A 13,247-nucleotide genomic window follows, 5' to 3' on the forward strand; every position below is an offset into this window, starting at 1 on the left:
TAGTTAACTTAATTAGTTAGCTAGCTAACTATTATCTACGTTAGTTAGTTAAATGGCACTGCTTATTCATGGCCTTGGCAGTCACGTGTACAGGGGGCCAGGCCATTTGAGCTCTCACGCGAGGTCGTGGTGACCTACAAATTAAATAGTAAGTATTGATCGGTATATTGGCCGACTGCTGAGCCTCCGGGTCAGTGGACCAGACCTTCATGCGGACCTACTAAGGAATCTCCTCCCTGCCTTTTCTTTCCCCCGGACAGCCATCGATTGTCTCACGTCTCCAACTTTGGGACAGTGAAAGACCCATACATCACAATATCCGCATAAGGATGGCCAAATCCGCCAGGCGTGGCCCCAAGGGTAAGGCCTCAGTTACGGCCTCCGCAACCTCCTCGGGAACCTCCACTCCCAGCTCGCAGAATGGCCCCATCCCTCCGTTTGTTCGAGCGCCGGAATCTCTGGAACCGCTCCTCAAGTCGCTTTCTCCGCGCGAAGTCTACCTTATTCACGTCGATACCTGCCCAGTGGACATTAAGAAACAAATCTTCATCGTGCCTTGTGCAATCAATGCTATCGTCGTCGTTCTCCTCGCTCTCCGAATCTACATGGTCCGCAACATGTATCCCGCCATGATAGCAGCACTGATCGGGATGAACAACTCGATGACGGTGGACACATCGACAATGGATTGGACCGAAGTTTTCCGCTTCCTCTTCGGTGCGGTAAGGTGGCGCCGCAACATCGGCTTCCGGCCACACGAGATCATTGTCCGGCGGAGCCAGCCTGACATGACTCAGGGCCTCAAACGTGATCGATGGATCCGCGAAGACAAGGAAACACGGGATAGGATCGTTGCGGCGGTTACGCCGGAGCGTATCAGAAAGACGGGATATTTGCTTATAGATCAAGATTTCGACCTCGATTACGACGCCATGATTAAGGCTCACGAGATGGTCGACAATCGTGAATCGGATGACAAGGTCTCATTGGACGAATTCCGCACGGCAGTGTTGGTGAATACAGATGCCCATGGCTGGCTGATCTGGCATGTAGGAGATCAGAATGAAAAGTTTAGCCCCGATACTAGCGATATCCCAGCCGACCCGGCCCGATCCGCCCAAAGAGATCAGATCTTGGTGTTCAAGGAAAAACTGACGGCCATGGGCAAGGAGGACCTTTTCTACCGATGGGTTGAGTTAGTCCAGTACGAGAGTACCCAGCCAGGCGGGTTCACGCCGGAAAGGCAACAGTCCGCCATGCTTCAGGTCAAGCATCTCTTCGAAGAAAACGACGTCGATTTCTCCAAGTTCTGGGAGGATGTGGGTGGGCTGGAGGAGTTCACCGAGCAGCTTGATTAGACACTGCATCTCTCCTTCATGAAGGCATTTTTCTTCGCTTCGATCTCTGTCTATCCAACCTATTGCAGAGAACCTTGAGGATGCCAGGCGTTCAAAGTCGCTCGAAGCGTCCGTCGACTCACCTCTTCGGATTCGCTTCCTCCGCTGGTGAGACAAGCCGAATGTTGGGTGCCAGCCTGCTTATACGCCTATAATGCTCCGGCAGACGCCAACAAGATTGCCAGCTAGAACGCCGGCGAGGACGACACCTATGCAAAGTTCTCCTCTGCAACTTAAGAAACGCAGGCTTTTTGCGGCACTGCTTTGACAGCGGGAGATTCGTTTGATCCCAATAATCACAGCCTCTTTGTGTTTCCCTCTTCACTCCCTTCTTCCTTCCCCACCTCGTCTAGTCGGCATCCCGTCGCGATTGCACTTTGTCATATGTCGACTCTTGGCAGCCGCCAACATCACCACTTAGTAGTACTATTATCGGCGCCAGAAGAATCTACCGAAAATGATCCTGCAGGAGTATTCGATTGGACGTGAACACCGCCCCTTTAGCCCATCACTGCGCACCGGGTTGGCACCTCACAGGCACCTCCTGAGGCAGGTCCACAGTTCGCATTCCTTTTGCCTTCGCTTTGCACACTGCTTCAATCCATCCCTCGCAGTTGGCTACAACAACGGACGCCAGGGAAACGACGTGGCGGGCAGCGTGGGACCAAGCGGACGATGATGATGAGAAGGTTGCATTGTTTGGGTTACCCTGCTTCTAGTTGAGGGGGGGCTTATTGCTTGGGGGTGGTGGAAAGGCTTTGTAAGACTGGGATCTGTTTCTAGAATGTGTGCTGTATACTGTGAGTATTCGAGGCTGTGTATACTTATAGGAGCGATGGTACTACTTACATGGTTTACTTGAGTTGCACTCTTTTTCTCTTCATATCATTGGGGCATAGCGGCAAGAGGAATACTTCTGTTAACATCAAAGTAGCATATATATGGAAGTCGATGGCACGAATACAGCCCGATATTTCGTGCAGGCACAGATTCACCATGAGCCAGGTCACCCACGTCATCTCTTCTGTCTTCCTCATAGTAGCGGCAGCTTCACTGTCATAAACTCTTGCTTTTTATGTTGACCCTTCCATGCCTAATGCAATGAGGCAGGCATGTGCATCATGCTATCTCCTACGTCTGCATTCCCAGAGCTCGGGAGGAGAAAGGGCCACTTGCAGCAGTGCCGCACCAATGAGATAGTATACGACCTGGTTGATGCGGGCTCATCATTAGAAATATTGTCTATAATATTCCCGCCAATGCAGGTCAGAGTCCACGCCTTTCAGATACTCCGGGACTGGCAGCGAAATCACATTTTTGGACTTATTATGGCTTAACATGCTTGCAGAATTGCACATAGTGACTGTTAGAGGGATCAGAAGTACTAGAAGTAAAACAGAAAGCAACAAAAATATCTACATCGCTGACTCGAACGCTCAAAGAAACTAGAGAATAAACATCAGTCGCTCAACCACAGAATCATGACACCTGCTAACCCCCATCTGCGCCATATCGTGATAAATCAAAGCAGATCATAAGTAGACAGTTGTAATGACATCACAAACTTTACTTTGCTTCTGTCTGCCTCACACCCACCTGCAACATCTTGAATCCCCACTGCTGCATCTTGAACTGGTCAAACACACCATAAGGATCCAAGAACACCTTCGGGCTCTGCATCTGGCCCGCAATGCCCTGCCATCGAACCTTCTCATGTCCGAACGTCTCCCAGTCCGTGTGAAGAATAACAGCACTGCATCCCGCGCATGCCGTCTCCACTGAGTCGGCCACTGTGACCGTGTCAAGAGATGCATTGCTCGCACGCAGCGTGTTCTCCAGCTGGTCTGCAGGTATAAATGGGTCATAAATTCCCACTTTTACCCCGTTCTTTGACAAGTCCCGGACCAGACCCAGCGCCACAGAATACTGGTTGTTGTTCTCCTTTGGGGTAAACCCCAGAACCGCAATCTTCTGCTCCGTGAGGTCGCCGGATAACTGCGACAAGACTCGTTGGGAGATACGTCGATTGTGTGAATCGTTCATGCGCAGGACAGCGCGCCAGTACTCTGCCACTTGCTGCAGTCCTAGCTCTCGGGCCAGATATACTAGGCACAGCACCTCGGTCTGCAAGTGCGAGCTGCCGAATCCAAAGCCGACTCGTTGCGGTAACCCGAGGGTCTGGGTGATGTGGTTGATGTTGGCGTTGGTGGATTCACAAATAGCGCTCAGCGAGTGAAGACTGCTGATTTGCTGGGCGAGGAATGCGTTCGCGGCAATTTTGCCCAGTTCCGAAGACCATGCGTCCATGGTGATAATGCGCTCTTCTGGAACCCAAGGAATGTAAAGCTTCTTCAGTGCGCTTAAAGCTCCTGGGGACATGTCTTCCGAGAATATGTGCCCGATAATAACGCGGGGAGGGTAAAGGAGGTCATGAAGGGCTGTGCCTGGAACCAAGAAGTCGGGGTTGGACAGCACATCGAATGAAGCGGATGGAGATGCGGTTTTTCGCAACTGCTTTCGTTAGAATGATGTTGCTACATTTGACAGGATGCTCACAATCTTCTTCATTCGCTGAACGACACCACATGGAGCGGTGCTCTTTTGCACGATAATCTTGTGGCCAGTGGATACTTGAGCGATCGCTCGGATTGCAGACTCCAACTGCGACAGATCTAAGCGCTCTTTTTCGTCAATCTATACCAATCATCAGCTTTGTCTTCCACTTGCAAGCAGACGCCTTACTGTTATAGTTGAGAATATCTCTGAACAAAGGAAAATCAGGTCTGCTGCGGCCACGCCTGCGTGGACGTTTGTGGAAAATGTCAAGTTCGTCAGTTTCCTCTTTCGAGGCTGACTACAATCTGAAGCTATAGACTGATCCGGGATAGCTGACGCATCTAGATTGAGGCTTGATATCTCCTCAAACAACATCTCCTCCAACCCAGGCTCAAACACTGGGGGCCGATCGGAGTTCCACGCGTTAATGAGACCCGCATCATTGTCAACGACACTGAACTGGATGTGGGGATTCTGGGAGGCGAGTACAACCGCCGTCAATGCACCTGGTCGACATTAGCTATCCTTCCGAGATACTGGCAGGTAAGAGCAGCGCGCTTACCCACATGTCCAGCCCCAATGATACAAGCACTCCGAACATGCTCAACTTTCTTACTCTCCAAAGGTTGAAGCTCGGTCTCATCCACACTATCAGAGTACGTATGTCCCTTAACAACCACCGGCGGCTCAGCGCTCTCAATAGCTTTATAACGACGTCGCGAAAAAAACAAAGTTATACTCGCCAGGACGAAGAGTAGCGGAATGAATGGCATCATGGCAGCGCATCCGTAGTATCAACTAGACAACTAACTGACCACCCTTTTCCTCTTTCTCTCTCTTTCTTTCTGTCACTTTTCCCTCCCCTTGACCACCGTTCGAAACGCATGCTCCGCAAGAAATAAAACCAAGAGAGAACAAACGAACGCGTTGTGGGTGGTTTGGGCGTGTCGTGGCCAAAGGGCGGTCTGGTCGCAAACTAGCCACTTCATCGCGAGCCATCATTGCCCCAAAAATCATCCGACGGAGTTACGGTCGCGCCATTGGACATGGCTTTTGTGTCCATCTACGTGGACGTGCTCGTGGCGCTACTCAAATCCACCCTGGACTACCACTACTGAGCTGCCTTCTCCAGTTGATTGGAACAGCGGGTCCGGATGGTTGTTGATTAACCCTGACCCACTCATTGCAGTGTTGTCCTAATTTAGAATGTAGCCTCACTCTTTGGCGATATCAAGTCAGTGCTGGATACAGGGTTATTTTTAGTTTACATGGATTGCAATTGCATGTGCTGCTCTCCAGGAAAATAATGGCAAACACCAGTCAACGGGATTCAACGTGGATTGTGACCGTGGGACTGGTCCGCATAGGGTGCGACTGCGACATGCGTCAGTCACCCATCACTGAGATGATGTTGTTTTTCAACATGAGGCTATGCCAACGACGAGGGACAACGTACCGTGAGTGGTATATTAGGACGTGGGTGTAGATTAGATATGAACTCTATCTAGTACCTACCCGCGATGCTGCTGCATTGCATGGCACCATTGGATGCATCGAGCTTGAAGTTCGCTGATGAAACAAGGCCACTTACAATAATCACAGCAACCCAGTGTCCCACAGCACGTGTGGGTAACCTTATCCAGCCTGATTTAGAAAACCAGGACCATTTATGCTCGCATTTTCCTCGACTGCCTAATCACTGATCTGATGGACACAGCACTTGACACACTAACACTCGCAGGACCTTCCGCCGACTTTGCGAATTGCACAAAAGAATGCGACTCCACTGCCGTCGTTCAATCGCTTCACGAACATCCGTTTTCTCCCCGTATCAACAATGCCAAGGCTCGGTCGGAGCCGGACTAACGCTAGTCCGGGGAGTTGTTACTACCAGCGGAACTCATCCCGATTTCGGCATGTAGAATAGGAGGCCTGGACGAGGAAATAATCTTGATACACAGTACCTACAATTCTCACCCGCGGTGCCATGTTCCGGCTAGCTTGCAGGACAAGGCCGCTGCGGTCTTCAGCTCCCCTTCGCGCCGCACGCTCAGTCTCATCCGTTGCGCCGCCGTTAATTCGGATACAGAATGCCACATTCTACGAGAACTATCCCACTCCCGAAGATGCCGCCAAAGGCCGCAATCCTCCCCTTTTTCCTGACTTCAACTTCGTTTTACCCGCCAAATCCACCCCTGCTCAGGACGGCGGCGATGCTCCGCAGACCTGGGCGGTAATTGGCTCGGGGGGGAGGACGCAGATGCTCGACGTTCTTCGTGGTCAATACATTTGCACACCGCCCACAGCGCGCAGCTATCCGTACCTCCTCAGCGACGAGATTGCCGAAAAGGATCACCGCCTACGGTTTGCGGGGAACGCAATACAATACATTGGCTTCAGTGGGGAAGGTTCTGGCGCCATTGGAGGCACTCGCGGCGCGTATCTGAGTGCCCGATACGAGAGTCTCCGCGAGGAAACCGACTGGACAGTCCGCCAATATCTCAGAGGCCAAACTTCCTTGAACCCGTTGGAATCCGAACAAGATGGAAAGATACATGATGAGCAGCTGCTGGCGCAGATTGTTTCGGAGCTCCGGCTGGATGAATTACTCGATATGCCGGTTGCCAACTTGAGCAATGGTCAGACCAGACGGACTCGGATTGCCAAAGCCCTCCTCAGTAAGCCTGAATTGCTCCTCCTTGATGATCCGTTCATGGGCCTGGATCCCGCTACCGTTCGAAGCATCTCAGCCCTCCTCCGGCGCTTGGCGGCCAAGTCTGATCCCCGCCTGGTTCTCGCTCTCCGGCCTCAGGACCCCTTGCCCGACTGGGTCACGCATATTATGGTGCTGGGGAACTCCCACCGGGTCCTTCTACAAGCTCCCCGCGCGGAAGCGGAGAAGGTGTTCAACGTATGGAAGAAATTAGGCAGTTATGAGAAGCCGACTGCCAAAGAAGATCAGTGGGTTCACCACACCTACGAACAGGCTAAGGAATACATCGATGCAGGCCATCTCGATCGCCAACTCATATGGGACATGCGGCTAGCTCCGCCACAAGGAAAGGGTCGCGCTGCCCCATCCTTCCCTATCAAGGGCGGTGAACCACTGATCGAAATGGACGGCGTCCGCGTACAATACGGTGATAAATGCGTCCTGGGCGACTGGACCCAGCACGTGTACAACAAACCACAAGCTGGCCTGCACTGGACAGTTCGGCGCGGGCAACGCTGGGCCGTGCTCGGTGCCAACGGCTCCGGCAAAACCACTCTGCTCTCTCTCATAACCTCGGACCATCCCCAAACCTACGCTCTTCCTATCCGTCTCTTCGGCCGCACCCGACTCCCCGAAGCTGGGAGACCAGGCCTCTCGATCTTCGAGCTCCAATCCCGCCTTGGCCACTCTTCTCCCGAAATCCACGCCTTCTTCCCCCGTCAACTGACCATCCGACAAGCCATTGAATCAGCTTTCGCGGAAACCTTCCTCGCTAAACCCACTCTGAATCATGATCGTGACCTGGACGTCAGCGCCATCCTCCGCTTCTTCCGCGCCGAACTCGACCCCGACGTCTCCAACATCTCCCAAAAACCTACCAAAGTCACCACTCCCCGCGATCTCTTCCCCACCCTCGTCAAATCTGACACCGACTTCTACAATCCCGACCACGGTGTTGAGTACGCCGACACGGTTCGCTTCGCTGAGCTTAGCACTGCTCAACAGCGCCTGGTCCTGTTTCTTCGCGCTCTCGTTCACCGACCTGATATCGTCATCTTAGACGAAGCCTTCTCCGGCATGCCTGCCTCCATCCGGGACAAGTGTCTAAACTTCATCGAACATGGCGAGTTCGTCACTAAACGAGTTGTCAAAGTCCACCCTGCACCCGAGGATGCTCGGTTCCGTGGACTCACGGATGACCAAGCTTTGGTCATGATCTCCCATGTGAAGGAGGAGATTCCTCCCAGTGTGCGCTACTTCATGCGGCTACCTTCCGATGCGGGGGAGTCGTTAGATTTTAGATTTGGCACACTAAAGCCGGGGAGTAGACTGAGCGAGCCAGTAGTTTGGGATAAGGCTTGGGCAGCGAATTTCCAGGAAGGTGCGGTACGTGCGGAGGTTGAGAGTGTGGCGGAAGGGGAGACGGTGCGGGAGGATTTTGAAAGATTCGAGTGGTACTCTATATGAACGGTGGACGAGTAGTATATATATACATAGATTTCAAGAGACCTCTCTGGATCTCGATTCGGTGCACCTCTTCAAGCGCAAGAAGCAAATTTGAAGAGGTGATTCGATTCGATTGCTGCGAGCGGGTTGAGGAGGCCTCTAGTGCGGGGCTCGTTCAGCTGCTGATTGGGGAAAGAAAGGGTAAGCCTCCGACCCCCCGACGTAGACAGGCGTGTAAGATTATAGCTTGGCCATGACCCGAAGTCTCAGCAGGCGGCAGCGATACATGCGAATTTACTCGTTCGTAGCAAAACAGGTTGTTGTATTATCTGCCAATGGCTTCTTCCTCTCCTCTCTGCTACGTGCAGTCGGTCTCTTGTTCATATTGCATTCACTTTATGCCATGCTGTGCTCCCCACGTAGTTTCGCCAACTGACAATTTCAATTTGGACTCCAAATCCGGCAAGGTATGCAGATCTCGGCGCTTAGTTGCAGCGACGACTTTTCCTAAATCTGTAAGCATGCGGTTGTGCTTATGGGAGTTTGAGGGGCTTGGCAGCATTCTGGCCACATTCTTGCTTCAGACGGTGAAGCATGTGCATGCTAGCATCTTACATACCGGGCTCGATCGATTCATGAAATATGAATTGAATTAGCGGTCTTTAATGTTGAATGCTAGTTCAGCTACGCTTCATCAAAACTTCGCTGTACACGCGAAGTGGGAAACCCCGAAACAAAGGGTCAGCAGACTACGTCAGGCCAATTTTCAGCAGATGTGCAGATCCCTTACACACCATCTCACCTTGCATTGAAAGGGAACCTGTCATGGAGAAAAGCGGTGAAAGATGCATTTGTTGCCATTGTTGGATGTCGGTCAGGAAGAGCCCAGAAAGAACACTGAGTATGGATCTAGAGACTAGTCAGACATATATATATTCCATGCATGACATTTATTCTGGAACCCAAGGTAGTCATCCCATCATCCTTCATAAGATACAGATTTACGGAAGCGGAAAGCGAAACGGCTCAAGTGCACAATGACAATCACACATGGCACCCAAGGCAGTACTCATCAAACCGGAGAACTCGTGGAGGACCAAGGTTCAGGAGAAGGATTGGATAATTCATCCGTCTCGCAGGCTGTTAATGACCATGACAGAGCCAAACAACAATGCCCAGTGATACGAGAGGTCACAGTTAACGACGTGGGTGAGCTCGGGGCATTGGTGCAAAGGGACGACGCTGATGGAGTGGGGTATTTTCTAGGTATAAAGGAACAGGAAAGAGAATGCCTGCTCAATGAAGCCGACATGTTGAAACTAAAGGCTTGGAACGGCACTGTGCCAACACGAGTTGACCGGTGCGTGCATGAGCTCATTTCTGAGCAATGCAGGACTACGCCGGACGCGCCTGCCGTGTGTGCCTGGGATGGCAACTTCACGTATAGGGAATTAGACCATCTGTCCACGGCACTGGCCGTCCATCTGGCCGGTTACGGCGTTGGACCGGAGATGTTTGTGCCGCTGTGCTTTGAGAAGTCTTGCCAGGTCGTGGTAGCTGTTTTAGGGGTTCTGAAGGCAGGCGCTGCCTTTGTGCTGCTAGATCCGAACCAGCCACAGTCGCGGCTACAGGAGCTGTGCGCTAGTGTCCATGCTAAGCTTGTACTATCTTCCCCGGCAAATCACCGCTGTAGTCAAAGGCTGGCAGAGACTGTGGTTGTACTCCGCAGTATGACGGAACTTCCTTTCCCTGATCTGAACAGCGCTCACTTCACATCCGCCGCCCAGCCGTATAATGCTGCCTACGCCAGCTTTACCTCCGGCTCGACGGGAACACCTAAAGCCGTTGTGGTGGAGCATTCAGCTTATTGTTCGAACGTCCTCGCCCACAGCAACCGGCTGCAATTCAATAAATATTCACGTGTTCTGCAATCCGCATCATACGCGTTCGGGGCGAGCATCTTGCAGTTGGTCACGACCTTGATAGTCGGTGGATGTGTGTGTGTGCCGTCCGAGTCGGAGTGTCGTGATGACATTGCAGCAGCAGCAACCAAGCTTCAAGCTAACTGGGCCTTTTTCACCCCATCATTCTTCAGAGTCATACGACACATGAACATGCCCAGCTTGAAACACGTTGTTCTTGGAGGAGAACCGCTAGCACGGGATGATATTACCGGGTCACCAGACCATGTTCAAGTGATTATAGCATACGGCTCAGCCGAATGCTCCGTGATATGTGCTGCCACTGAAAGCGTCGGATCATCCCCCAGCCCACAAGGTATTGGAAATATGGCCGGAGGTGTTGGGTGGATTGTCGAGCCCGACAACCATCACGAATTGGTGCCTATAGGGGCTATCGGCGAATTGCTAGTGGAAGGACCAATCCTCGCAAGAGGATACCTCGATGATGTCGAGAAGACAGCCACAGCCTTCATAGAAGCACCGACCTGGTTCTCTGAGTTTTGCGAAACCTATAATCAGACGTTAGGACGGAGTCGTCGGATGTACAAGACGGGTGATTTGGTCCGGTACAACGCGGATGGGAGCCTGGTCTTTGTCGGACGGAAAGACACACAGGTCAAGATCCGCGGCCAACGGGTTGAGTTGAGTGAGGTTGAGCATCACATCCGGCAAACCCTGGCGGGCGATGCCAACTTACCCGTTGTGGCTGAAACAGTGACGTTACGAGGCGGTGACCACTCAGTGCTCGTAGCATTCATCGCGATTGGAGAGGTGGCAAACGAGGCTCCAAGCAGGGTACGCGCGGCACTCGAGCAACGGCTTCAGGGCGTGGAGAATCGCCTGATGAAGCGGGTGCCACGGTATATGGTGCCGAGCGCGTATCTTGCCGTGGATTCGATCCCGATGACAGTGACGGGCAAGACGGATCGACGGCGGCTCCGCGAGTTGGGTGAGGCTCTAACACTGGAGCAGCTGACAGAGCTGCAGCTGTTCCGCAGCAAACTCCGGGCACCAATGACAGCCTTGGAGCGACAGCTGCAGGAACTGTGGGCCTGCGTGCTGAGCCTCCCCCATGAGCGGATCGGTGCGGACGACAGCTTTTTGCGAATTGGCGGCGACTCTATTACCGCGGTACAATTGGTGGCGGCAGCTCGGGAGGAGGGTCTTTCGCTGACTGTAGCAGATATCTTTAACACCCCATGCCTGAGCGAGATGGCGCGTGTTGTGAAGGCAGGATCCTGCATTGAGAAACCTATCGCACCCTTATCCCTGCTTCACTCAGGAATCGATGTGGGCATGGTTCGAAACCAAGTGGCGGTTCAGTGCGGCGTGGATATGGATCACGTAGAGGATGCTTTCCCATGCACCCCGCTGCAGGAAGGGATGCTCACCATCACAGCCAAGCAACCGGGTGACTATGTTTGCCAGATTGTGCTCGAGCTGCAGAGTCACGTTGACATCGGCCGCTTGAAGCAAGCATGGCAGGAGGTTATCACGACATTACCAATTCTGCGAACCCGGATCGTGGATCTGGCAGGGCAAGGCTTGGTCCAGGTTGTCATTGCAGAGCAGGGCCTGATCGTGACCAGCCAAGACCTGAACGCGTACCTGGAGGGGGACAGTCAAGAAACTATGAGCCTAGGGACACCTCTCGCACGGTTTGCTATTATTGACTGCCCTGGTAGTAGTCAGCGCCCCGTGTTCGTTTGGACCGTACACCACGCACTGGTCGATGGGTGGTTCCTGCCCCTCGTGCTGAAGCAGGTGGAACAGGCGTATCATGGCTGTCCCCGAGACCGTTTGGTGCCATTCCAGGCGTATATCAAGCATATTCTGCAGAATGGCGCCACCATCGACGCTGAAGAGTACTGGCAGAGTCAGCTCGGCGGATGCCAGTCGATGCCCTTCCCTAGTCTGCCGTGGCCAGGCTACCAGCCACGAGCGGATGAGGTGCTGCAACACCGAATCAGTGGGCTTCAGTGGCCGCGGAACGGGATTACCGCAGCAACAGTGGTTCGTGCCGCATGGGCAATCCTCCTGGCCCATTACACTAAGGCGGACGCCCCGGATGTGGTCTTTGGGGCCACCGTTACCGGACGGCAGGGGGCAGTCGCAGGAGTGGAGCGCATGGCGGGCCCGACAATTGCAACGGTACCGGTGCGGGTGGCGTGGAGCTGGGGGGAGGATATTCAGGTCTTGCTACAGCGGGTGCAGACGCAGGCGAATTCCATGACCGCGTACGAGCACATGGGGTTACAGCACATTCGGCGGATCAGCGCTGATACACAACAAGGCTGCCAGTTCCAAACCTTGTTGGTAATTCAGCCTCCGGCGCATGGAAGTGGGGCAAACGGCACGAGTTTATTCTCCAAGGGGCCGAGGTTGGATGCCACAGGGGATGAGTATGCTAGGAAACTCAAGATTTTCAACCCGTACACCATTCTGGTGGAATGTGGTCTCGGGGTGGATGGAGTTCAGGTACGGGTGAGTTACGATTCACAAGTGGTGCCAAAGGTGCAGGTACAGCGACTGGCAGGACACTTGGAGCACTTGCTGCGGGAGCTGTGCCTGGACCGGGGCAGACCGATTTCGGTTGAGGAGGTCGGCGAGCCACTACTAGGCCCCGAGGATCGACGCCAACTGCAGGCATGGAACGGGAAGGTCCCGGCGCGGGTGGATCAATGCGTGCACAGGTTGATCCAGAAGCGGTGCCAAGGCCAACCCACTGCCCAGTCAGTGTGCGCATGGGATGGTGACTTCACATATGATGAACTAGACACGCAGTCATCAGCACTGGCAGTATACCTGTCAGCCCAGGGTGTAGGACCTGGAGTATTCGTGCCATTATGTTTTGAGAAGTCCCGGTGGATAACAGTGGCAATATTAGGAGTAATGAAAGCTGGTGGAGCTTTTATCTTACTGGATCCAGCACATCCAGCAGTGCGACAACAGGAGATCTGCCATGCAGTGTCAGCAAAGCTGATTATTTCGTCCGCGGCGCAGGCGGCGGCAGCGGGCGATCTGGCGGCGCAGGTGGTAGTGGTGAGTGTCGATGCAATAACATTATGGACAAACAGCAACAGCACCGGTTGGGAAAGCTCAGCAGTTACGCCTGACCATGCGCTCTATGCTGTCTTTACCTCGGGTTCCACTGGCACCCCGAAGGGCTTGATC

The 13,247-nt window shown here is 53.2% G+C and overlaps 3 protein-coding genes across 3 annotated transcripts; 2 read left to right on the plus strand and 1 right to left on the minus strand.

The window, feature by feature from the left end:
- Positions 1–154: 154 nt before the first annotated feature.
- On the plus strand, positions 155–1,606 carry BDQ94DRAFT_84286 (uncharacterized protein). Its single transcript, XM_026776666.1, has one exon. The coding sequence runs from the start codon at positions 330–332 to the stop codon at positions 1,356–1,358; it is 1,029 nt and encodes a 342-aa protein (XP_026622565.1). The 5' UTR covers positions 155–329; the 3' UTR covers positions 1,359–1,606.
- Positions 1,607–2,688: 1,082 nt separating this feature from the next.
- Positions 2,689–4,729, minus strand: ugd2 (putative UDP-glucose dehydrogenase Ugd1; the record flags this gene model as incomplete). Its single annotated transcript, XM_026774111.1, has 4 exons — positions 2,689–3,908; positions 3,954–4,091; positions 4,140–4,459; positions 4,516–4,729. 4 exons carry the CDS (start codon positions 4,727–4,729, stop codon positions 2,964–2,966), a joined length of 1,617 nt encoding a protein of 538 aa, XP_026622566.1. The 3' UTR covers positions 2,689–2,963.
- Positions 4,730–5,790: 1,061 nt separating this feature from the next.
- Positions 5,791–8,290, plus strand: BDQ94DRAFT_182311 (putative ABC transporter; the record flags this gene model as incomplete). The annotated part of the gene is made up of 2 exons (XM_026774112.1): positions 5,791–5,803; positions 5,915–8,290. 2 exons carry the CDS (start codon positions 5,791–5,793, stop codon positions 8,131–8,133), a joined length of 2,232 nt encoding a protein of 743 aa, XP_026622567.1. The 3' UTR covers positions 8,134–8,290.
- Positions 8,291–13,247: the final 4,957 nt, after the last annotated feature.

Source organism: Aspergillus welwitschiae (genome assembly GCF_003344945.1).
Source record: "Aspergillus welwitschiae strain CBS 139.54b unplaced genomic scaffold BDQ94scaffold_36, whole genome shotgun sequence".
In the NCBI taxonomy this organism is placed as follows: domain Eukaryota; kingdom Fungi; phylum Ascomycota; class Eurotiomycetes; order Eurotiales; family Aspergillaceae; genus Aspergillus; species Aspergillus welwitschiae.